Below are 25,857 nucleotides of genomic sequence, written 5' to 3' on the forward strand. Positions count from 1 at the left end.
GGGTGTCCGAGAAAAATCTTTATCATTCTAAACATTAATAACAAAAATACTAACAGGTAAAATGAAATGCAGTTTGCTGCAAAAGAATGAAGAAATCTAAGAGTTTTTTCTGTATCAATTACCGGTTGTGATAAGGAAAGAAAATGGCAACTGCACAAGAGAAAGCGCAGTGTGTATTGTGGTTAGCCGAAACAAAATCACCGATAACCATGCAAATAAATTTTCACCGGATGTGTACCATAAAGACCCACAAAGTGTGCCTTCAATTTATGCATGGATGGAGACGTTTAAAGAAACAGGAAATGTTGACAGGATACAATTAGCAATCCTCACTGTTACACCGCAAATGTTAAAAAACACTTGGAGGGAAATTGAGTACAGACTCGACGTTGTTCGTGCTACTAACGGAGCTCACGTACAGCTACATTGAAGGTACTGTAAAAAAACTCTTAGATTTCTTCATTCTTTTGCAGCAAACTGCATTTCATTTCACCTGTTAGTATTTTTGTTATTAATGTTTAGAATGATAAAGATCTTTCTCAGACACCCTGTATTTACCAATATATACATAAATTAAATATAATTCTCTTATTTAATTTTAAAATCAATAGTTCTATATAACATATAATCCTATGGTCATATGAAATTTTGCTTATCACAATTTAAAAGCAATCATATATACATTCTGAGATAATTTTAAAATTCATTTTTCTTAATTAAAATATTAGTTTACAAAAAACATTATTTTTACAAATATTTTAAAGTTTCATGTTTGAGTAATTCCATGTTTTTGAAAATAATCTAAAATACAATTTTCCACATCTGAATGAATATAAAAAATTGTATTCTTTTATTATAGTTTTTGTGTAGCATTTGCATATTTTAAAAATGAGAAGTTTTTGTTAATCTAAAATTCGTAATCATATTCATGTTTATTACTTTTAATTTTTTGCTATAATTATAATTACACTAATTAAACACTTATTTGTAATAATTATAAATTGTGTATATATAAATATTAATATTGAGTTTAACACATATATGCATGTATGTATGTATGTACATAAAGTCAATATGTACATATATTGTATATATATACTGCATATACATATTGATGAAATCATCACAGAAACTGGAACCTTAGCTTACAGCAAACTTATATTTATAACATAACAAGACAAAAAATGTTTATATTTGTGAGAAATGTAACTGCTGGAAGTTGTATTATAAGTAGTTTGCTCTATATATATATATATATATATATATTGATTTTTAGATATATATTTATATTGACTATACACATTTATGTATATAAATGTAAAAAATCAATATTCTTGAGATAAGACAGTAAATTCCTACCTTCAAAATTAAGATTAATAGTTGCAAAACTCTCGCCTGCAGAGTTTTTAGCAATGACTTTATAATCACCCTCATCTATATCCCCTACTTGGAAGACAGTTAAAGATGCAATATATACATTTTTTTCTAATGTTAAACTATACTTATAACGACCACCATCCTTAAGGGGAGTTCCTTTATGATACCTATTATCAAAAAAAAAAATTTCAATAAAACAATCTTTTAAATAATAGCTTTTGTTTGTTTATATAAAATTATCTATTTAACAAAAAATAAATATCAGTTAAAAAATTACAATATTAGAATTATGCAGATGAGTAAAACTTAAGCAAAATTAAAAAAAAAGAATTTATATTTTTATAAATATATTAATATTTATATTTATAAATATTACACATAATATATGTAACTATTTCAGAAATATTTAATAATTTTAAAATAATTATTTAGATCTTCTTTAAAAAATAATCAATTATTCGAAAAAAATAAAACTAAGAAAAGTGATTTATTTTTATTTTATTCTTATAAATTGTCCTTATATTATTTATGTAATAAATAAAATAATTTTAATAAAAATATTTAAACAAAATACATTAAATAGATTATTTCAGTAAAGAAAATATAAAATTCATAAAAATTTAATATATAAAGATCGATGGATTTTAAATAACGATATACAGAAAAGTTATTTATCATACCAATTTTTCATTTTAAAGAATATTGTGGACAACATACTTTATTTATAAAGTTATTTTATTATAATAAATATTTTGAATCATATTATTCATTATAAAACTCGAATAAAAGAAAATAGCATTTGTTAATTCAAAAGAAATCATTTTGAATTGATGAGTCTTAAACAGAAAAAAGAAAAAATCATCTAGTTGTTATGGGATTAGTTTGATGTTATTAAGTTCATGAATAAAAGAAAAGTAAAACAGTAATCAGCTCATAACAAATGAAGCATATTGATCAAGTAATAACATTTCTTTTCCAATTTAATTGCATTGAACATTTAAATCTTGTAACAGAGAACAAGGTAAATTAACAACTTATTTTATTTCAAAATTTATTATAACAAATTCTTGTACAGAAAATATTAAAAAAATATTAAAGCTATTTGTTATTTTTTTTTTTCATACATAAACAGTTGACTTGACAAACATCATCAATATTTATTATTCCAAATATACTATAAAATAAATATCCTATCTTAGAGGGATCAGAATGTTATTTTAATAATATATTTTTAGATATAAAACTATTTCTAATGTCATAATATGTTTTTCAAAATAATATTTATATTTATTTAAATTTTATATTAAAAAATTCTTTTGAAATCTAACTGCTCTGAATTATTTAAATTTTATTAAAATATAATGAAAAATAGAAGCTTATGTTCAATTATGAATTGAAAGACTGAGCACAACAATGATCTAACCTCTATGCTGAAACTGAATTAACAGCACTATACTTTCATGTATTAAGTATACTGTATACAATGAAAAATTAATGGATTCCATGTAAGAATTGATGAAAACAAAACAAATATAATAAATGATATAAATAATAATTTACTGTAAAACATGGAAAACAAGCAAATAACACTTTTAAAATACAATATCTCAACTTTTGAAAAAACAGTGTTAGACCACTGTTGTGCTCAACCTTTCAATTCAAACTGCCATTATACTCAAAACAATGAACATTAAATTATTATTTGAAAGTAAGATGAATTTAATATTTGTTTTTTTCAATTTAATAGTAAGATTATAAGAACTATTTATATCATTTAATAATTTTATTTTATTTATGGTAAATATATTAATAATACTATTTAAATAAGTATAATTTAGAGAAAATGGGAAAAATTAACCATTATACTAATCTGAAAAACTATAATACAGTGGACCCCCGATATAACGTGCATGTCGGGAGGGAAACAACACCCACATTATAAGGTAAACCGCATTATACCGAGCGGCGCAGTGTAACGCGGTTCACCTCTTTACTTTAGCAATAATGTCAAGCTTTTCTTTCACACCATAAGCTTTTCTTTTACTCATCATGCATGCAATAATTAAACACTATTCAAAATACATGCAGAAACTCAATACATACACAATTACTCAATACGCAATAACAATAAAATGCGCTACTCGCTAACGCTGCACGGACCTGTATAAATGTGTTTGAGCTTATCGCGTCGCAAACATCGCCCGTGCTATAACCGAGTGTGCAGTATAGTGAGCAGTGCTATAATGAAGGTCCACTGTATTGACAATACTTGAAACACTTTCTAAACAATTATGTTTTGATTTAATTTTATAAAATTAAATAATTATGTTTTTAGTATAAAATAAATTGCCTACCATTGCATAACTGGTTTTGGATCTGCAGTTAATTTACACACAAATGATATATCTTTGAAATCATTAGACTGCTTGATAACTGGTTTTCCCAAGAATGCAGGTTTTCCTTCATCTTCCTCTTCTTCATCTTCTTCCGCTAATAAAAAAAAAAAAGATTAAATTTAAATTTTATTCTTAAATAAAATTCAAATATAAATATATCAGATTATTAATTAATAAAGTTAAAATAATCTAAAAATATTTAAATTCTGTAACCAGAATTATATTAACTTACTATCCAAATTAAGATTGATTGTTGAATTAGCTTCGCCAAGGTCATTTTTTGCAGTAATTTTATATTTTCCTCCATCTTTATTTTCAACATCTATTATTTCTAATACACATTTATAGGCTTTTCCTACTTGTTCCAATCTCACCTATATTAAAAAAATATTTACTTATAAATTTCAAATAGAATTAAATGTAACACTTAAATACCTGGATGATACAAATATATTTATTCTGAACAAATGTTTTGAAATTAGTTCATAGCCAACTTATGAGTTTTTTTGAGAAAAAATACTTTCTTGTACAAATATGTTAGAAATTTTGACAATCTTTTAAATATATTTCAGAATGTTAATTTCAAATTAATCACATTATTTTTTGTATTATCTACAAACATTAAATTCTTAATATATTTTTTTATAACAACTAAAAAAATTTTCAAAACAACAAATAAAATATGAAATTTACTTTAGTTTCTCTATTAGAAGTCCACCCCTTCTTTTTTTATTTCTTCGGTTAAACGGTCTTAATAGAGACCACCTCCCTCATGATAGCACCTTATTTTTATTACTGAGAAATTGGTATTTTATATAGAGTAAGCTGCATTCTAATGACATTTGAGGAATTTTTTAATACCAATAATTAATTTTATAATTTTTTGCAATAGCTTAAAAATATTGTAAAGTAGCCACAGCAAAAGTGGAGAGTGAATTTGAAGTATGGTAATTTTATAATAGCGAGGTTGAGGCTGAAGTTTTAAACGCGAAAACGTGTACGTTGGACGTTCAGTGCTGCTTTCCTGTAAACCTAGAAATTTGACAATGGTGTTTGGAAAGTCAGTGGAATAATGCTCGACATTCCAAACACCATTGTCAAACTTCTAGGTTTACGGGAAAGTGGCACTAAATGTCCAACATACACATTTTCGCATTTAAAATTTTGGCCTCAACCTCACTAATATCTGCTAATATTTACACCCAGATAGCCTTGAACACCAGCATGATTACAATATATATTGTCTATAAATTTGCAATTTGTATTATCACTTTATCTGTATATGGAATTAAAAGTACTATATAAAACTTTACATGAAGGTTGGGTCTTACATATAATATACTTACATAAACAAGGTACTTAGCCTATATATAATATACATATATAATCCAAACAGGTTGGGGTATATGTATATATACACCACAACCTGTTTCGATTAGTGACACGCTTTGAATTTAATATGATTCCTACAACACACCATAATTTTTAAAATAAAAATGTTTTACTACATTACACTGACAAAACTCAAAGACAAAAACTCATAATTTAACAAGTATACTGTGAAAATAAAAAGACTATTTGAATCAATGCATAAAGAGCTGATATTTGTCTTTAAGCTGGTAAGCCGCAACATTTATGGCTGTAAAGAGTTCATATGTTGCCATACAAGGACAACGCCAGCCAATGGGTCAGGGGGGGCAAGATGATATAAATTGATAGAGGATATGAATTGTAAGTAGGTAAAATAAAAACGATTCATAAAGTTTTAATCATTTACTATGTACCAGAAAAGAAATATCTTAATTAAAACATTTTTTTTAACTTACAAGAAGCCTAAGAAGATTATTTTAATTAAAACTTAGCATTTAAAAATTTTTTTCGAATTTCTAGGAAAGAGCAGCTGCCCCTCCTGCTCCCCCTGGTTACGCCCTTGTTGCCATACGCATAGACACATGCAACTTTTGTGAAAAGGGTATGCCGATGCTGCAAATTTTGCATCAGTCGGCATTTTAGTGAATACCTCCTCTCTTTGGTCAGCTGGCAGTAAAACTATGAAAGATAAATGAAATTTAAAAAAAACTTATTGAAAATTCTAAAAAATATTTAATATTCCTGGAACATACCTGAGACACCTGAAGTAATATATATTACTAAATAATATATATTAAATAATGATGTTAAAAGAAGCCAATGTTTTAGAAAATGTTTAAACCCAGTGGGTTTCTACAGAGACAATACATTATTTTAAATCATTTTAAAATCTGTTCAACTTTAATATTTAAAAGTTATATTTTTCAAAACATAAATAATTCGATCTGAAATAAAATTAAATAGATATTACAAACATAAACCAAATATACAACAGAAGAGAAACTAAATAGTAAACAAGATAAAAGAAATTACAAACATGTTGATAACAGAACAGAATCAAAACAAATAGAATGATAAACATAGATATAAAACTTTTTAAATAGAAACTAGTATATTGATTATAAAAATAAATAAGATGAATGACATAGGATTAGAAAAAAATGAAAATTTGAGCCTAGGGAAAGAAACAATCTCCATAAAATCATAAAAGATGAGAAAAAGTTTCATAAATTGAATTCTCTTGTGGCAGCAAGAAATTGTTTAATCTAAACTGAAACTTTTTATAATACTTATTAAGAAAAATATTCTACAAAAATTTTATTAACTGAGCATTTTTTTAACAATAAAATATAAGAATCTTGGAAAGTTAAAAATATGAAAGACGAAACAAAATCAATTTTCTAAACTGTCAGTTTTTAAATAGTTTTTTTTTGTTTTTATAAATTAGAAACCTTAATATTTTACTTTAATAATTTTTTTTACATTTTTTTTGAATGAGAAAAAATATTTTAATATAAACTTATAAATTTATTATATATTTATATTATAAATAAATGTCTTTATATATAGATATATATAAATTTAAACAGCATTTCTTTGCAAACATTTATTTACAGTTTTAAAGCTGTTCTTTGTTACCGAGAAATTTATTTCCTTTGTATCTTTTCACTGTGAAATACAAAAATAAACAATTCATTCAGTCTTATGCATGCTTTTTTTTTCATATTATAAAATATTCAATTTTCTATAAATGAAAAATTCTTAAAAATGAAAAATTTCAATATTCATCAAGCTTTATGCAGTCAAATTCATAATATAAAATTACAAATAAAAATAAAATATATAAAAGTGGAATCATTAAATTTTAAATTTATTTTATTATTTTATATATAATTTCATATAATATGTAGTTTTTGATGGAAAAATTATTCATAAATAAAAATATTTTAATTTTAGAGTATAATAATTTAATGTTAAAATATTTTATATACAAATAAATAATATTGAATTTAAAGTATTTCTACTTATTCATAAAGGTTAACGATATTAATAATTGATTTAAGGCTATAAATATTTTAATAATAATTTTTCTTTCTTGTTTTGTTATTATTTTAATTATACCATATTAATAAAATTTAATCATTTTATAATAATAGATGAGCTATATCTAAAAAATTTATAATATTCCATCATAAATTTAATAAATTTTAATATATTTACAAGAATACAATAATAAAATAATATTTAAAATATATTTTTAAAATGTAAATATTAAAGGGTTATACTTGTTATTTTTAGGAAGAATTTAATAATTTATCAATTTATTTCTTTTAATTTAATAATTGTTTGCTTATTCTGTTATAATACTTATATTTAATAAGTAAATTTACTTATTAAAAACATCTTTAATACATAAATACATAAATGTTTACATCTCGACTAACTGAAGTTTATTTGTAATAAAATTTTTGACTACAACCTTCATAAATTATTTTGTTTTAATAAAATCTGTTTAATATTAAAAATAGTCAATCATCAGTATGTTTACAGAATAAAAAAAAGAAAGAATGAACATTTTGAAGCAAGTTTTGGCAAAATGCCTACAGATATTGTTTAAACTTTGTCTTATAGTTTCAGGTATTGATTTAAACTAAAAAGTTTAACCACTTTGCCAAAAAGCATTCAATAAGTTCTAACTTTAGAAATACTTGGTTAGAACATTTTAACTACTTTTTTAATAGGAAGTGAAAGTTTTTATAATTACATAACATTGCCACATGAAATGAAAAGTATGTTTTGAACTTGGATAAACATTGTTTGATGCCTCATTTATAAATCAATTGTGACTTGTATTTATATTTCAATTCACAATTTAGATGACAAAATAAATGATTTTTAAATGTAACATTGTTAAAATTAATCTTTCATATATTAGTATAATGAGAACTGTCAATAAAAAAAACAATGTATACTGTAATTTATTAATGAATTAAGTGATTTTTAAGTGTAATACAGTTTAAAACTTATTTGTTAAAAGTTATTGTTGCAGTAATTACTTGAAAATGATTATGATCAGGAAGATGAGGATGAGAATGAACATCTATTGCTCATCCTCATCCTCCTCATCATCATAGCCATTTCCAGAAATTTGAATTTAAACACAGAATAAGGAGAAAACTCTCTTAGAAATGTAGCAGTCAAGTATAATAAATTGCAAAACTGAAAAGTTCTTTAATCGAATGAATAAATTTAGATAGTAATGAAACGAGTGATAAAAAAACTGACAGAAGAATAAAGAACGAAAACAAACATACCAAAGAGAATACATGGCGATGCCAAACTACACGTGACCGGAAGTGCTAGAGAATAATATTCGTTCGGATTATCACCAATCAGAAGACACGCGAATAACACATGATTATAATTCGTACCAAAATTCAAATTTAAAAAAAATTTTGAATACGTTAACTTTATATTAACAAATTATCACATAAATCCTTCTCCTGTTTTCTCAATAATTTATTGAAATTTGATTAGGAAAGTCCATTAACTTCAATTAGAATTTGTGAAACTTAAAGTTTCTGCGCAAATTTCTTTCAATTAATCATTAAAATTCACGGTTATATTTTAAAAACTGTGTCTAAATTCTGCTTGTTATTAATTGTTTATTCGTGAATTGCTTAAGCACAAACAAATTAAATTTAAATACATTTTTGTAATCATTTTCTCTCGACAGTAAGGTATATACCCCTGTTTAAAGTTATATTTTTAAAAAATATATACAGTACTCTATATTATGAAATATTTACGTTGGATGATTAGAAACAATCAATAATTTCCATTTGGTAAAGTTCGATATGACATAATATACATCCAGAATCAAAATTAAAAACACGGCAACGAGTTGATTAACTTTCTCGGCGACGTTTAATTAAAACTTCATATGGCGCCATCTGTTGTTATATTTTATTTAAAATCTTTTTATGTTTTTAATTAGTATAAAATATTAAAAAGCTTAATTTTGATGGTAGGTATGGGTTGTAAATGCTATTAACAAGTAAAATCGTCATTAAGTCAGAGATATGACGCGTGACCCCTCTATCTCCCCACCCCGTTGACCTTTAACCACCAAAATTTAACAGCATTAATTCCCCTAACTTCCCTACAAATTTCAGAAATGTTCGACAAAGAACACAGGCATTATTAAGTTTCAAAGAAAATCGTGCCCCATCCCAGAAACACACAACCACCGATACATACAAAGGAAAAAAAAAACACGGATTTTTTTTTTTTTTTTCATTTCTCGACGTTTCAAGGTTCCCTGAGCCCAAAAATGTAAAATCTTGGTGGTAAATTTTTGACCGATTGCTATACTTTCCTTCTGCTATACATAACAGAGCCTGGAAAGTAAAATCCTTTCGACTGCATATCAAAGGTCAACGTGGCATTTTGTCTCAAGTATCAAAGCCTACGATTTACACAAACTAATTAACCAATTCATTCGCTAATTATATTACCTTCACGAGAATAAATTATTAAATCAAAAACTCAAGCAAAAGTTGTTGAAGCATCTTAAAAAATGTGAAGTCCTCAATAAAATATAACTTCGTAGATTAGACTCAGATTTGCTGTGGCTCCAAGCTATAACATACAACATTCCTTTCTTCGCCACCAAATAATGATACATAAAAAAACGTGAGGCTCTAAGCTAATAACTTCAGCTTGTTTAGCTTAATTTAAATAGCTTTAAGGTGAATTAGAGACTTTTACTCGTTAGAGTGGCCACCTCGTTACGTGGTTTGTGTTAATTTTTGAAAACCACTTCTTATAGAATAACCTTGGATCCCTGTATATGAAATAAACGTTGCCATGTAATTCAATAAACAAACAAAGTGTTATTTTTAGATAAATTATGTATTACAGATAACCAGAGCCGTAACTAGAGTAAGGCCAACGTGGCCACCTCCATAGGCGCCGATTTAATAAAGGCGCCATGTCGATCTTTAGCGCCAGAAAGACTAACTCCAGATAATTTTTAGTATTTTGAGCTGCTTTATTCAGTAGAGGAATCAACCAGTATGTATAAGAGCCGGCCGGATGCTCAAGACGGTTAGGGCGTAAGCCTACCTTCTCTGGGTCACCCTGGCTCGAATCCGGGCGATCGAAAAATCCCAGAAATTCTTCACGGGTTCTTTGTCCCGGATATGTCGGGTTCATCACTTGCAACCGACCGCTCTATTGTGAGCCTAACTAAACCCACGACGGGCTTGAAATAAAGATCTTCTCAGTATCCACAGAGCAGAAAGAAGAAAAATGCTGTATAACAAGTGAACAACGACATAACGAACATAAAAATCAGTAATATCGAAAATGAAATTCAATCGAATCCTTTAGTTTTTTGGGTTTATTTATTTATATATTCATTTTTAGTCTCTTTATCTTGTGGACGCTAAGAGAACGTTTTAATCATAATTATTGTAGGTCTGACTAGGCTAAAATGGGACGGTCGGGTGATGGGATACGAGGCCTTACAAGTTTGGAAAAGACCTCGTTGAAAAATTCCTGAGGTTCCTGACCACTACTCGAATCCGGATCTCGGCTAATGCCTTTACCGCCTCGATTAATCGATCGTTAGGATCCCTCCTCTGTGGCTTATCCAGAAGGGGGCAAAGGGGTCCTTTCACTTCCAAAGTAAAAGGAAAAGAAACACTAGCAAATTTTCCAAAAATATTTTCCTAATTAAAATTCTTTTATATATATATTGTGTCATATCTTCTATTTCTATATTACTTACAAATACGTGGTCACATGAGGTGAGAATTTTATTAAGTTTACATTAAAAGAATTTTTATCTGTTCTACTCGGCTCCCCAAGATTAAATCTCGAGTACGTCACTGTCCCTCATAGTAGAAGAAAGATTCCTTATCACGCGACCATTTGTCCCATTGATAATTGATTATCTCATACGAGGACAGTACATGCTTCATTTATTTATTTTCAGTGTATAATAAAAAAGATTACAATACGATTGTCTTAAAAAGAAAAGTGTTAAAAAATTCTAAACATAAATAATATTTAAACCACAACGTTTAATTATAAGATTACAGAAAAACTTTTTATTTTTTTAAATTTAAATATGAACAGATATTCAAACTTATTATGAACGATAATATTAAAAAATGTTTCGAGTCGACTTTACAATATTTCGTTTATTAAATTAAGAAATTTGTCGAAAGGTTCTTACATAAAATTTCGAAAGAAAAACTGCTGACACCTTCAAGAAATTTTATATAATATCCTGTTGGTTTTTAAAGAATTTGTCTTCTTTACCGTTGGTTTATTGAAGATATTTTTTTGGAAAAAGAAAGAAAAGTTAAAATTTGGTTGTTTCCTTTCTCTAAAGAATAGTTTATGGCCGTTTTTCTTGTGAAATCCGGAAGAAATTTTCAAGAAAATATCGTTTCGGCTTACACTTCTGTTTGAACTTCTTGTATATCCTAGCATCATCCTCCTGCTGTCAACGATATGTTTTTCTGCTGTCAATAATAAAGTATTTCCCGAAGGATCTAACTGTCTCTATTATTGATGTTTCTGTACATGTTAGTATTTCCTATAAGGTTTACAATGATGTTTTCGTCACCATCTTGATTTTTCTATATATTTCCTGGTTGCTAACTCCAGTAAAAAATGGATAGTTCAGGTGCGGTATAGTTATATCTATTTCAGGATACGGGTCCCGTACAAAGTAGAAGGCTTACTTTATAGTCTATTGAAATTTTTCCTGAAATATTTGTTAATGAATTGCTACTCGGAGTTTATTATTATCATATAAAAATGAATTTCTCATTACTCTAGCCCATAACTTAAAATTCAAACTTTTACTTTGTAAATAATTGTAATACTTACAATTATAAAATTACAATTTTATTCTTTCGAAGTGTATCTAATTATACTATCTTTGTTTAATAAAAATGTTATGTTTTAAAGCAAATCTATTTAAATTTCTTAACCTAAGTTTAATCTTTCAAATTTATATTTACGTTATTTTTAAAATTTTATTATTCGTTTCTACTTTAAATAGACTTGTTTAAGTCTACAAAGTCTACTTACTTTACTACGCGTGTAAATGATTTTATACCTTAAAACTCGTATAAATTTATTATATATTTATTATATAGTAATTGATAGATAGCTTACAAAACTGCAATATTTTTATCCAAAATATAAGACAATAAGAACAATCTCTTGATTAAAAATCTATTTAATTCTAAAAAATAATTCGGGAATTATCAAAAATTTTATAATTATTTGTTAAATTTAGATTTAAAAAAGTACTTTTTATATATAGCTCTAAAGTATAAATCAATATTTTATCTTATTCGAACGTCATTTTAAAAATGTAATAACTATGTCACCCACGTTATTGTCAAGCTTATTTAATATAAAAGTCATGAATATTAACAGTTTAAGAATTATATATATATATATATATTTTTTTTATGTTCTTCATATTCTTTTTATTTTTAATATTAAGTAATTAATTAATTACTGCACTTTTACTAGTTAATAATGAGAACTTCTGAACAATATATAAAATATATTGATTAAATCTTTAATATAAAATCTTCAAGAGCATCTATTAATCTACGCTGTCTTACGGAATGCGAATTAGATCAGAACTATTTTGAATATGTTATCGATGTTCACGAAGTAGGCCTATAGAAATAAAACAATGAACCAGTTACGAGTCGTTCCTTTAAGAACATTGTTGATCTTCATCCAAAATTCGAATAAGACCCACGATTCAAATACTTTTAAGAAATTTATCGTTCGGATGATTAACTAACTACATTAATGTCTTGTAAATATGCTAAAATATTGTATTGCAGCATATTTAATCCAAATACTCAATAGGAAATCTCAAACTTTTATCTATAGGAAGACTATAAATAGAATCATTTGGCTATTTCATTGAAAATTTCAAGCACTTATAATTAAAAATAAAAAATAAACTGTGTTATAACTGAAAAAGTTTGACCTAAAGACTTTCCAAATAATCGATTCTTCTGTTGGCACCTGAATGACCAAAAAAGAAATCGATTCGCAAAAAAAAAAAAAATCGATCTTTCGATTCCTCTTTAAAGTGAAAATTTTATAATTTTAGTAATTATACAATGTTACTAAAGATCATTTACGAATCAAAATAATATAATTAAAATATATAATTTTTATTTGCATTGTCTTTCTGAAGATTAAAATAATTACAAGAGCGCAATAAATTCGTTTTCGTAACCATCTTTAATCTATAAAATCAATGTGTAATATTGAATAAAATTAGAAAACAAAGTTTAAAAGTATTTTTTTTTTCTTTTTGGTTAGATTTATCTTTTACAATAATGATAGATGTGTTACATTTTTAAATAATTTTTTTTAAGTATAGAAAATCTCGTATATTCTATACAGCATTCATGAATTCCAGGAGAGATTCTTTATATAATCTTGAATTTTCAGTGTTGATGTTTCAAGAGGACAAATCACATAGTCATAAATTAGAAATGGGAAGCTTTTTTTAAAAAATAAAAAAAAATAAAAATTCAGAAGGCTGATCCCATTTCAAAGGAATCTCACACGGCCACATATTATATTGCAAGTTGCATAAGTTCATACATTCAGTATGCATGCACAAAAATTTACATATAATATGTTTGTATAGATTTTAATGAATAAAACAGAACAGAAAATATACTGAAAATCCGTGCCATTTTATGAAGCCATACTATACGGATGGAACCACAAATGGATGCGTGCCACCTGAAGGCTTTGAGTGCCACCTCCGTCATTTAAGATGTTCGTATGAAATTACAAATAGACTCTTAAAAGAATCCATAATCACAATTTCGATTTAGATTTATTTACGCAACAAAACGAATAAAATAAAACATTAAAAAATCGATTTATTCATCACGATTTCATCGATTAGTTTAAGAAATTGATTTTAAATCAGCATCTCTTGTTTAAACAATATAAGTTCAAAGTTCAATCATTAATATCGAACTTCTACGCTAACTCTTCGATAAGGCATATTTGAAAAGTATTAAAAGTCTAGAGGTAATAAATATAATCTCACGAAACGATAAAATTCGGTTAACTAAATCGGAAATTGCAGTTCGAACTTATCGATAGTAAAAGAGAGATCGATAACGATTATTTAATTAAGCCACATAATGACTATTGTGTGAAGTCAAATCTTCAGTTCAACGATCTACATAACAGGAGGTAATTATCTAGAATAATAGCTGGCAGAAAATCTACATAATAAACACGGCTACTTCCGCTATTTCATTGTCTATTTATATAATACACATTCAGAGATGCGAAAAGATTCAGAAACAACGTTAAAACTACCAACAAAACATGAAAAAAAACAATGTTATAAACTTTTGAAACAAACTACTCTTATCTATTTAGCTGTTTTTCTTCGAGGACTTTGGTTTCTGAAACTAGATCTTTTCTTATATATTTCAGTTTCTTTTACAAAGAGAATTAACTTGCATAACTTTAAAAATTCTTTAGAAATTTCTTAGTGAAACTCAGAATTCGGTAGCCAAAAATTCAAATAACTGTGTGTTTTGCAAGAAATTCAAAGAAGTTTTGTTTGAAAATAAGCAATTTGCTTATTTATATAAGACAGAAATTTAGTGTTCACAATGATCAACAGAATTCTGTGTCACTCCGTGTTTTTAACGTTAGAATTTTTTGTTGGATTCATTAGAAAGGTTTCTTTATTATCATTATTATTAATAATAATACAGTATTAATATATGAAAATTCATTCTTACCTTGTGTCTACCTTTAGGTTCGATTTTCTTTTCGTTTAAAAACCATTGCACTGTCGGTTTCGGATCGGCAGCGATAAGACATTCGAAGAGAAGACGGTCGCCATCGTCTTCTTGCCTTATCGTTGGCTTCTTTTCGAAAGTCGGCGCTACCCCTTTTCCGGGGCTAAGACGGTTATAAAAACATTAAAAAATGAATTTTACTAGAATGAAATCATTTATAAAATATATAAAGTTTAATTAGAATTATATATATATATAATAATTCTTTATAAATGTCAAAGTTGATGCATTGAAGCAGTAGAGTCGATTCTAATGGATAAGTTTTAAAGAATGACAAATTCTGCAAAATCGTAGAAAATAATAAATGGATGCAGTTCAATATACTACAGTTTATTTTATAAAAATTAAGTTAATTTAGCTTAATTTTAACTTATAAATAGCATTAGAATAAACCTACACTTTACTCAATATACATGAAGTCTATTTTGTTGAAAACACAATTTATTAAAATACTGTATGTTACTTTAAACTAGGTCTTATCATAGGAGGTCAATAGGACCTGATATCTGAAAAATACTTGTTATAAATTATTCATCCTATTGAATTTCTCAAGTGTTAATAGAATAATCTGTAATTTTTGTTAAATAAGATTTTTAACTCTAGTTTTTTTTTTATTTTTAATAGATTTTTTTAATACACTAGGAGTCTCAAATAAGGAAGTGGTTCCTCGACGTTTGAGAGGTTACTCGATACTTATGTTAATAATCAAAACTCGCAAAAGTTTATTTATTTTTATTTAAATTTCTATAAATTTTTATAAATTTTCAATGTTTTAAACATATAAAATTGGCAGAAATGATGCAAGTTAGAGTGACAGTATAAAATGACGGAAAGAAATGAAGAATCTTAACAACGTATCTTAGGCTTTAATTATGTGTCTCGTAACATCAAAGTGAATTTTGAAGGTGCGAAGATAAATATCACATCACAATTGTTTTTTTTTCCTCACTAGTTGTCCTTAATTAAAAGAAAACAACATTATTTTGTCCTTAATTATGTACGGTACATCACAAAAACACATTGTGATGTTCCTGTGTAGATTATTAGCAACGAAAATAAATAAATAATTAATTAATCCGAATTAAATTTTTAAATATAATATTATTTAAATATCGAGTTTAATTAAATCATTTATTTTTTAAATAAAATTTCACTAAGAATCGTCTAAGAACAGAACAGTATCCCAGTCAATGAATCCATTTTCTAATTTTAAATCGGTTATGCCACTTATAATATTTAAAATATATTTTTCTCTTAAATAATCAAAAGATATCGTTCAATTAGATGTGAATATTATGTTTTAAACAAAAGAAAGCGATTTATAGAGAACAGATGAATACAGAAGTTGATATCTGAGACAAAAACATCACGAGACTAAACTTCATCAAGGGAAAAACAATGGTCCTATTTAATTACAAAAGTTAAAAATGTATATCAAAGACCTCTTATAATTGCTTCATTCTTTTAACCCATCAATAATCCTCCATCCTGACTCTTAGATGTCAGCATTAGTATTTTTAACTCAGAAATATTCAGATCACCCTTACAAACAGAAAATTAATCATATGAGGACCATAATTTACATTGTTGCTGGCTTATAATGTACAGAAACGAGTTTAAATATTTAAAATTAATTTCATTTCTTATAAAATAACAAAAAAAGAAATGAATTTTTAAGAAGGATTCTTTATTGAAAAATGATACAAATTTTCATATTATCATAGTTATAAGATTGGAGCTTCTAAAAATATGATAACGTTTCAAGTCATCGCTGACATTTCCAGGAGAGAGAGAGAGAAAAAAAAAGAAAGCCTGAAAACACAACTGATTGGCTACGTTCCACCAAAGTCGTCCACAATTTAATAAAAAAATCTGAGAAAACAAATTCCACATGTGACAAGCTATACCCGGGGTGGCCAGCTATCCGTAAAATTGTTAGTGAAGCAGTCAAATCACGTAATGCGGAGAGTACACATTGATCCCAAACTATTTAATATCTAGAGCTTTAAAAAATACAGTGTATATAATTCAGAGAAAATTTTGTTTCATCCAGACTGTATTGTTGTCTGGATAGAAACATACACATACATATAACTTTTCATACAATATAATATAACTATAAAAAAAAAAATCTAATAATATAAGTTTATAAATTCAATATTTCAGCTTAAAATTTAAGCTACAAATCTTAAATTTTAAACTAAAATTGAAAATTTTAAAAGGCACTATTTTAGTTTTTGAATTTATGAAATTCGAATTCACTATTTTTAAAATAATATACTATTTATTGTAGATAAAATAAAAATTTTAATAAGATTTTTCAGTCAAAATTAACATATTTATATATATACCTAAGTACTGATATTGATGCATAAGATAGCCCATTACATTATATATAGACTTACATTATATATATATATATATATATATATATATATAATGTAAGTCGAGAGATGATGTCTCTTTGGATTTGTTTCGTGTCCTTTATCTTCTTCTTCATCCATTTCTTACTTTCTACTCAAAAACTGACCCCTGGCCATACTCTGTTTCTGCACTTATAGGTCCTTTCGGCCAATTCTAGGCTTAGAATCCGCCGTCGGTTCACTTTGAGGTCATCATCTCACATACAGAGAATATACATATAACTTCCCTACGCTGGACATGGCGGTAAAGATAAAGAACGGTGTTAAGCTGACCGATAATGGAGATATGCTAAAGGGCTGTTGTTCCGATATTATATGTATGTATGTATATAAAAGTAAGAAATAAAATACAATCTATGCTATCTTTGTAAAATAAAACAACTATTATTTTCATTTTTTTATGATTTGAAAAAAATATGCTTAAATTATTAGAGCAATTAGAGTATTTATTCTTAGAGACAATTTTGAATAAAAACAATTAATTTTAACCAAAAAAAATTATTTAGTTCTGTAAAATTTGCCGTGAAAACTTGGCAAGACATTGTCAATACAAATACAGAAGGTATCAAATAATTTGCACAGCTTCACTTTCTAACATATTCTTCAATTTCTACTTTTAGCTTAAGTTATTTTTCCCCTCTCTTTCTTCTATAAAATAAAAATAAACTATTGCTTCTAAATTGTAAATTGTGTAAATTATTGAGTAAATTATAAACACAGCTTTGTATTTACTGAAAAATAAATCAAACCCTTTCATATTTTAAAAATTTTACCCCACAAATCATCATTTAATAAGCTTTCTGTATATAAATCTTTGAAATAAATACAATTGTGTAATATATATAAACGTTTTTTTATTATAAAAATAAATAACACTTAAATGCTGGCATCAAATAATAAACTCCTACTAATACTTTAACATAATTTTAACTTGTATTAAACATAAATTTTCAAATTTAAGTGGCTTATACTTTCTATTTTTTATCTATAGAAGTAGATTAATAATAAATGCTATAGATTTAGATATGATACTATAATGTCACTGTTTTAAAAATAATAGAGAGGAAAGAATTTATTATATCTTAAAGACATTTCTGTATTTTTGTAAAATTTGTCATTCAATATAACTTATATGAAACTAATATTATAGAGTAATTCTATATTAATATATAGAACATACTAATTTATATAATGCTAATTACATCTACACATACTATTTTAATGTGGAACTTAAGCTGATATAAGTTTAAGTTTAATGAAATTTTCAAAAAGAATAAAAGTATTCATGAGAATATCATACTTTTTATTTTCTATAAAAACTTTTCTATTCAAGTTCTATATCTTTTATTCAATGACTTAAGAACGAATTTAATCTTTCTTTTTTATGTAATTGTTTGATTCCAGACCATGGAATCCTCTTGAGATGTAGGTAAGATATATCTCTATTTGAAAAATATTTTTTCAATACATCCTTCAACATTTCCTATATTTAACTTTTGATAAGGGTCTATGCTTCCTTTGATATATCTAACATATATATATATATAGGATTCTACTATAAAAATAAATGTAAGAATAAATAAAATTGTAAGAAATTTTACAGAGGAATTATTTAAACATGAATTTTTAACAGTTTAAATCCTTAAATATAAGCAAATTTCTACATTCTATTAGCTTTTTTGTAGCACAGTGCATTAAACTTTATTTTTCTTTTTCTATTTTTAAATTTTAATTTTAACAAAATTCAGGAAATTCGATCATATGTTCCTATTTTGGCATAAAACTACATAGAGTTAAATTGAAATGTTTCTATTTTAAAAATTTCTTGAAAAATTTGACTAATGACGTTATTCGACACTAATTCCTTCATCGAAACGTAATTTTTAAAAATAATTCTTTATTATTAAGCTCTTAAATTTGGAAAAATTACATATGTCTCATCTTCATCTAATTTTAGTAATTAAGTCGTTTAAGTACTATAAAAGAAATATCGAGAAAATAATAATTTAAACAAAAGGGGAAAAGTATTGTTAACTAAAGAAGAAAGTAGAACGAGTCAGTTGCCAATTTGTCAGAAGTTGCAGCCAAATTTAAATCGAGTTTATGTTAGTTGTCTTGTAATTAAGCTCAGGCTACGACTTGGTACCAGATGAAATCTTGTAAGAGAAACCAGACATTACAACTTCCTATCTGTATCAGTCAATCACTTTGATTCATTTGACTCTTGTCCTATGGCTAAATTTTTTTTAAATAAATTTATATAATTTCGAGCAAATTTAGTTAAAAATCTATTTATTATTAACAATTTACCATCAATTAAAAATTTGCCGTTATATTTTTGTCCTTTTAGCGCAATTAAGTAACCGAGATCAATAGTTTTAGCCACACTACAGAGTTTAGAAAAAATTAGTTCCTTATATTAACGATGAATAAGACGTATACGTATGTATTTTAAATAAATTTGCAACAAATTTATTGACTTTTCCAGGTTAATTTGAGCAAATTTATTCCGTATTGATATATCTCTTCATGTTTCTGTCATTGTAACTAATGCGGTGCTTCAGATGTTTCGTTAAATCGTTTGATACATCATTACTTCACTACAATCTCCATGTTTGTTATTTTACCTATATTCAGAAGATGATCTCATTTAAATTCCGTATCGAATTAAACTTTCTCGGAACATCGAATATTTTAGAATTGCTAAAGAAAATCCCTCTTTCATTGTGAACGTAAATGCATTTGGTGATCTAAAACAAGTCATTGCTGAAGATTATCTTATTTAAATTCTTTAAAAATATATATATTTTTTTAAATTGTAATTATTATTTTAGCTAATAAATTTTCATTTTATCAATTTTTAAAAATATAAATTAATTTACATTTTAAATATGATTTAAATAAAACTAACAACAATCTGATTATTAAAAGGTTAATTAAGTAGCATTTAAAATGTTATTATATATATATATATATATTTAATTTAAATATTAAAAATAATTCCTTTTGTTTTTAACCCTGTAATAAATAATTTAAGACTCCTCAAATATTAGATAATTGGCTTTTGAACAAATTATATTCTCTTACAGAAATGCGTAAAGTTATTAAATTGTATTAAATATATTTACTTAGTTATTAATACATAATTAACTCAATAAATTATATCAAAAAATGTAATAAAATTACAGGAAATTTAACGTTTTCTCTCAGCGATTATTACATTTAAAAAAAAATTAATTTTCATAATTTTTCATGAAAACAACAACTAATGTATCGTTTATATACGCATTTTTGCATCTGGAAAATAAATTTTTATATATTTTAAATCATTCCGATAATCTCCAACGATTTTCTTAGAAACTGTTCATTCGTGTGATATCGCGTTGTTGTAATTGTCAATTATTAAATAAGCAAGGATACAATAATTCTTTGTATAGCCTGCGATCGAATTTCTGTGTCAAGGCTAGTCTCGATTGCTATCAACGTAATTAGCAACTTACTTTTCTGATTGATGCCGTTCAAGAGTTAGTGAAAACATTTCCAGCAGCGCTTTTTTTTTCTGTGGAAATACTTTAAAATTCGTGAGTATCAATTTATTGTTACGCGCAAATTCTCTTAAAGCTATATAACAGATCATCCTCTCTTAATTTTATATGCGTTTATTACATAGTAAAGATAATACAGACTAAACAGAGGACATTGCTCCGATAGAAAAGCGAAATAAAATTTCTAGTAAAATACTTCTTGTAACCTTGATATGATGCCAAATCGGTAATAGCAATCAGTACGTAGCCAAGTTTTTTAGCTTATTGGACGCAAGATTTCGGTCTTTACACCTTAATGACTTCTCCGAGACATAAATCAGACCTAAATTGTTTTCGTCTTTCAACAAATTTTAATAATAACAACCGAGATATACTTTAAATGATACCTACAAAACAAACAATTCCTTGGATAAAAGATGCACCACAAAATAGAGCAAGATAGAATTTATTATACTTTATCTAAAAATAATTTCTACTATAGTTACTTTAACCTTAACAATGACATAGTTTATGAACTTTTATATTGGCTATCTTTCAAGATAAACTAAAAAAAAAAAAAATCATAAGCGATTTTTCGAATATGTAAAGAGCTTACATTGACAAAAGTTTTACGACCGAATTTACCTCGATATTTACGGATTTATTACGAAAAGAATAACTATAAACCCTTCAAGTATCTCACTAGATTTAGTTAACTCTTGTATTTAAGAGAGATTTAGCTTTAAATCTAGAATTACCATTACTTCTTTTTATTGATTTGTAATAATAACAGTCCAACAAATATAGCGATTAAAGATTTATAGGGTGTAAGTTAATTTCTTCTTTTGAGAATACGCTCCAAGAAAGTTAGGGTAAGAAAGTTTAAATAAACATGGTGGCTAGTTAGAAACATATCCATTTGATACCGGAGATGAATCTTAACCTAAATGTTTGCCAAGGCATAAGAATACTAAAAATACTTTTTCGGGGACCTAACTTAGTGTTTTTTGATATTTGTAGAAACACCTGCAGTGTCAGCAACGATCTTTCCGGATATTCTACAAGTATCCTAATTTATCGCTTCCTCGCTTTAAATGAAATGTAATACCGAAAGTACCGTAACCGACATCTGGTAATAATAAAGAAGTCAGAGAAATAGATCTGTAATTTTAAGACGTAAGATTATTCTTTATATATATCGGTTTCGTTACTAGAAAGGTAGCGGATAATGATACAAGCGTTTCTGAAACGGGTTTTGGATGTTACACATTGCAATTTGCAACTTGATTATACGCAACTTTAACTCGATTAGATAATAACTGTTTGGTCGCCAGTTTTGTTACATATTAATAAGCCAAAATATTCATGCCAAGAATATGGCACATGAAGTATATCACGTGTTAAACCGAGCAAGACTTTTATAAATGCATCTTTGTTTAACCCATTAGCAAACTGTTAAGCGTGTATAATAACTCCACGATCAATTTTTATTCGAGTCAGAATATTAAAAAATAAGTATACATAATTACATAATTTTCATTAAAACTCAGAGTTTAAAATATATTTTTCTTACCTTGTTGCCATTTCTGTTATTGGTAATCCACTGAACGGTAAGTTGTTTGTTTATTTATTTATATATATCCAGATTCAAAAATCACATTATAATTAAAGTAATAACGATAATTAAGCGAAAGACTGTGATTTAGTCGAAGAAAATATGCCACAACTAAAGTAAAACCCAGCTGATACTTGAAGTGGGTGTTGAATCAGGTAGAAGAGAAAATTGCCCCCGTTCGCCCAAATATGGGATGGAGGTACACCGCTAGGGGGCAGTATGTACGTTATCAGTATAAAATCCTCCCTCGCATAGACAAAGACTATAACACTATCTCATCTAGTCTTCTATACGAACGCAACTCGCATTAAAAATAGTGTAGTTAATTATAGCACGTTACGTTATACAATTGTTTTTTTTTCCGTACTGTGTAATGAAGATTTAAATTATTTGGGTCACTTGAACTGAAGATGACAGTTGCACTGTTGCCATCTTACCATTAAAAAAAAAATCCCACCAGACAGTTTTATTATTGTTATACCAGATTAATATTTCATTAAAAATATTCAATAAACAAATAAAATATGCTTGTATCCAGGTTAAAATAATAAGATTGAGAGAGTGAATTATGAAAAGAATTAAAATTAATTAAATAATGAAAGGATGATGAATGATGGAAATTCAGTTTTAGAACAAAAACTAACTCAACACCCACTTGTTCTTTATATATAGACATCATCGAAAGGAAACTACGAGTAGAATCTGTTCAGTCAGCATAGTTGAAAGACAAGCAGTAGAATAATAAAAGAACTGTAACGAATTTTATTCAAGAGTCATTTCAATTCCTTATTTCTACTCACTTTTTCGCCATATATTAATTTATGAAATATTCAAATAAAATATTTTAAAATTATTCTGACACATTGATAATGAAAATTGACATTTATTTTAAGTGAAACGCCTACTCTAAAATACTTAAAGAAATAAAATCTCTTGACGTTAAAAGTCTTATAATTTTTCATACTAACGTTTAAAAATATCTTATAAAACCAATATCACTTGCCAATTTTTTTTTCTATTAAAATATTAAATACAGAATTTAAAAATAAAAATTTTATTATAAAACTTTTATAATAAAATATTAATTTAATACATATAAAATATTCAAAATTTCAAATATTAAATTAAATTTTATAAAAATATTTAAATATTAATTGCATTATAAATTTTTTGTTAAAATGGAAAATTATTCTTTAAACTAATCAACACTGTAAATTAATATAAATATCAAAATATATTAATATTCATATGCAAATATAAAATAATATAAATTAAAAATTTATCATTTAATAAAACATTGATGAAAATTGTATTAATGTAATATTTATAATGTTATATATTTTTAAATACAAGAGAACAGAAATTAATTTTATAATAATGACATTTTAAATTTATATTGTTTTATAAATAAATTATAAAATAATTTTAAACAAACTAATAAGAAAATTTAAAAAAATAATATAATTTCTCCATCTAAATCATTCAACATAAAATATACAAGAATGTCAAGACATGGGATAGCTTCATCAAGAATAAATATTTAATTTATTTTTACATTGTATATTATATATTATTAGCTTTAGAACAGAAAAAAACTTTCATTCATAAATGAATAAAATGTTTTCCTGAAATTCCAATGCTTCACAGGCATTGAGTATAATTAAATATAGATTCATCTCATCATGTCTGAAGGTTATGGAAACACCGGTTGGTTGAGCACCTGTTGTATAATTAGCTATGGGTTAGTCATTTAAATTAGCAACACAATGCTAAACTTATATATTCTCTCCGCATTCTTTACTATTTATAAATTGCTAAATCATACAAAAATAATTCAATTACTGAATTAACTCTATAAAATATGGATCAAACATAAATAGAAAGTTTGACTTTAAAATTAAAAAGAGAAGATTTAATTCATTATTTAGAATTAGTTAAAATAAATACGAAATGAAAAAATTTACTAGATAAAAATTTCAAAACGATACTTATATTAATATTTTACGATACAACGAATTCTCTATAGAGTTCAGAGTTCTCCCTGTAATTATGCTTTACTGCATTGCACAAGTATCACCAGGAAAATACTTCTTTACTGGATGTGACATATATCTATTATATAATCCTCTACATCAAGATAATATGATCATTTACGAGGCGGTAAGGATTCTCTTAGTGATCAACGGCATCTTTGATGTCAATGGCTTTCAGAATATATTTAACTCAACAAAGTGTGGAGAATGAAAATATAACATCTGTCAACCATATATAAATAGTACTTAGATATGTTTCGTCTAAGTAATAGACTATGTTTACATTTATGAGTACAGATAGATACCAGACATCACTTTCCATTTAAAGATGTTGTAAGAAATATAAACACTGACCATTTAGAGTAAAAGAGAGAATATTTTGAAAATAACTACTTTGACCATACTAGCTCTGCTTAACGTGTTTTGCAAATTTCTATTAATATGGTAATAATTTAGACTTCAAGTGAAATTTATTATAAACAGAAAGCGTCTTTCTTTATTTTTATACAGGGATTACTTAAGATATTTCTCAATATTTACCCTAGAATAATAGTAGACATACCAAGTAAAATTCAGTTTTCCTGTATTATGTACTAATATCACAGTGAAGCAAACATTATAGGAATTTAGAATTCTATGCTTCAAAGAAGTTTGCATTATTTTTAATAAAACTAATTTAAATAATTACTCATAAAATATTTACATAATTTTAAAAATTTATTTTTAAATTTCCAATATTTAATTGCTTAAGAATGAGTAGAATATGGAAGATGTATAAAATAATTTCTTAGTTAAGTGAATATTTTTAACATCTTAATTGATAAAGATCGAAAAAATAACTTTAAAAAACAGTCACGCTTAAATTTATAAAAGCTTATTTTGAAAAGATGTTGCAAGAGAATGACTCATCCAAAATCTTCCCACACAATCTATTGTAAGGAAAAAGAAAGTTATTTTCAACTGCAACATCAGCAAGTGAAATGTGAATATAGAAATTGTTTTGGTCAAGTTACCTTGGCAGAAAAAACCTGAGTCTGCATGGAAAATTTTGAATAGAAAATTATTATTGGAGAAATCAATATGAACACAATATAAAAAACAAAAACAGATACTTTCAGAAGTACAGCGGGGTATTAATCTGTTACATAACATTATTCAATCTATCTAAAAAGAGTTATCTATGTAGAAAATGAAAAAAAAATATTTTAAACATTTTTCT

General features: G+C 25.9%; 1 protein-coding gene and 1 long non-coding RNA gene across 3 annotated transcripts in view; one reads left to right on the top strand and one right to left on the bottom strand.

The window, feature by feature from the left end:
- LOC136984037 (twitchin-like) overlaps positions 1-25,857 on the bottom strand; it is a 185,768-nt gene that overhangs the window by 154,398 nt on the left and 5,513 nt on the right. Inside the window, exons 1-5 of one of the 2 annotated variants that reach the window (XM_067280952.1) lie at positions 22,564-22,882; positions 14,984-15,146; positions 4,006-4,147; positions 3,732-3,867; positions 1,360-1,544 (exon numbers count right to left, since the gene is read on the bottom strand). In XM_067280952.1, coding sequence (XP_067137053.1) covers positions 1,360-1,544; positions 3,732-3,867; positions 4,006-4,147; positions 14,984-15,146; positions 22,564-22,574 — 637 coding nt within the window. In that variant the 5' untranslated portion in view covers positions 22,575-22,882. Of the gene's footprint in view, positions 1-1,359; positions 1,545-3,731; positions 3,868-4,005; positions 4,148-14,983; positions 15,147-22,563; positions 22,883-25,857 lie in introns of those variants that run through there. The other variant, XM_067280951.1, reaches the window with a different exon arrangement.
- Positions 21,006-22,157, top strand: LOC136984052 (uncharacterized). The gene is made up of 2 exons (XR_010882144.1): positions 21,006-21,047; positions 22,011-22,157. It is a non-coding gene; the product is annotated as an uncharacterized lncRNA (long non-coding RNA).

Source organism: Centruroides vittatus, unplaced genomic scaffold (assembly GCF_030686945.1).
Source record: "Centruroides vittatus isolate TY-2023 unplaced genomic scaffold, ASM3068694v2 contig_900, whole genome shotgun sequence".
NCBI classification, from domain to species: Eukaryota; Metazoa; Arthropoda; class Arachnida; order Scorpiones; family Buthidae; genus Centruroides; species Centruroides vittatus.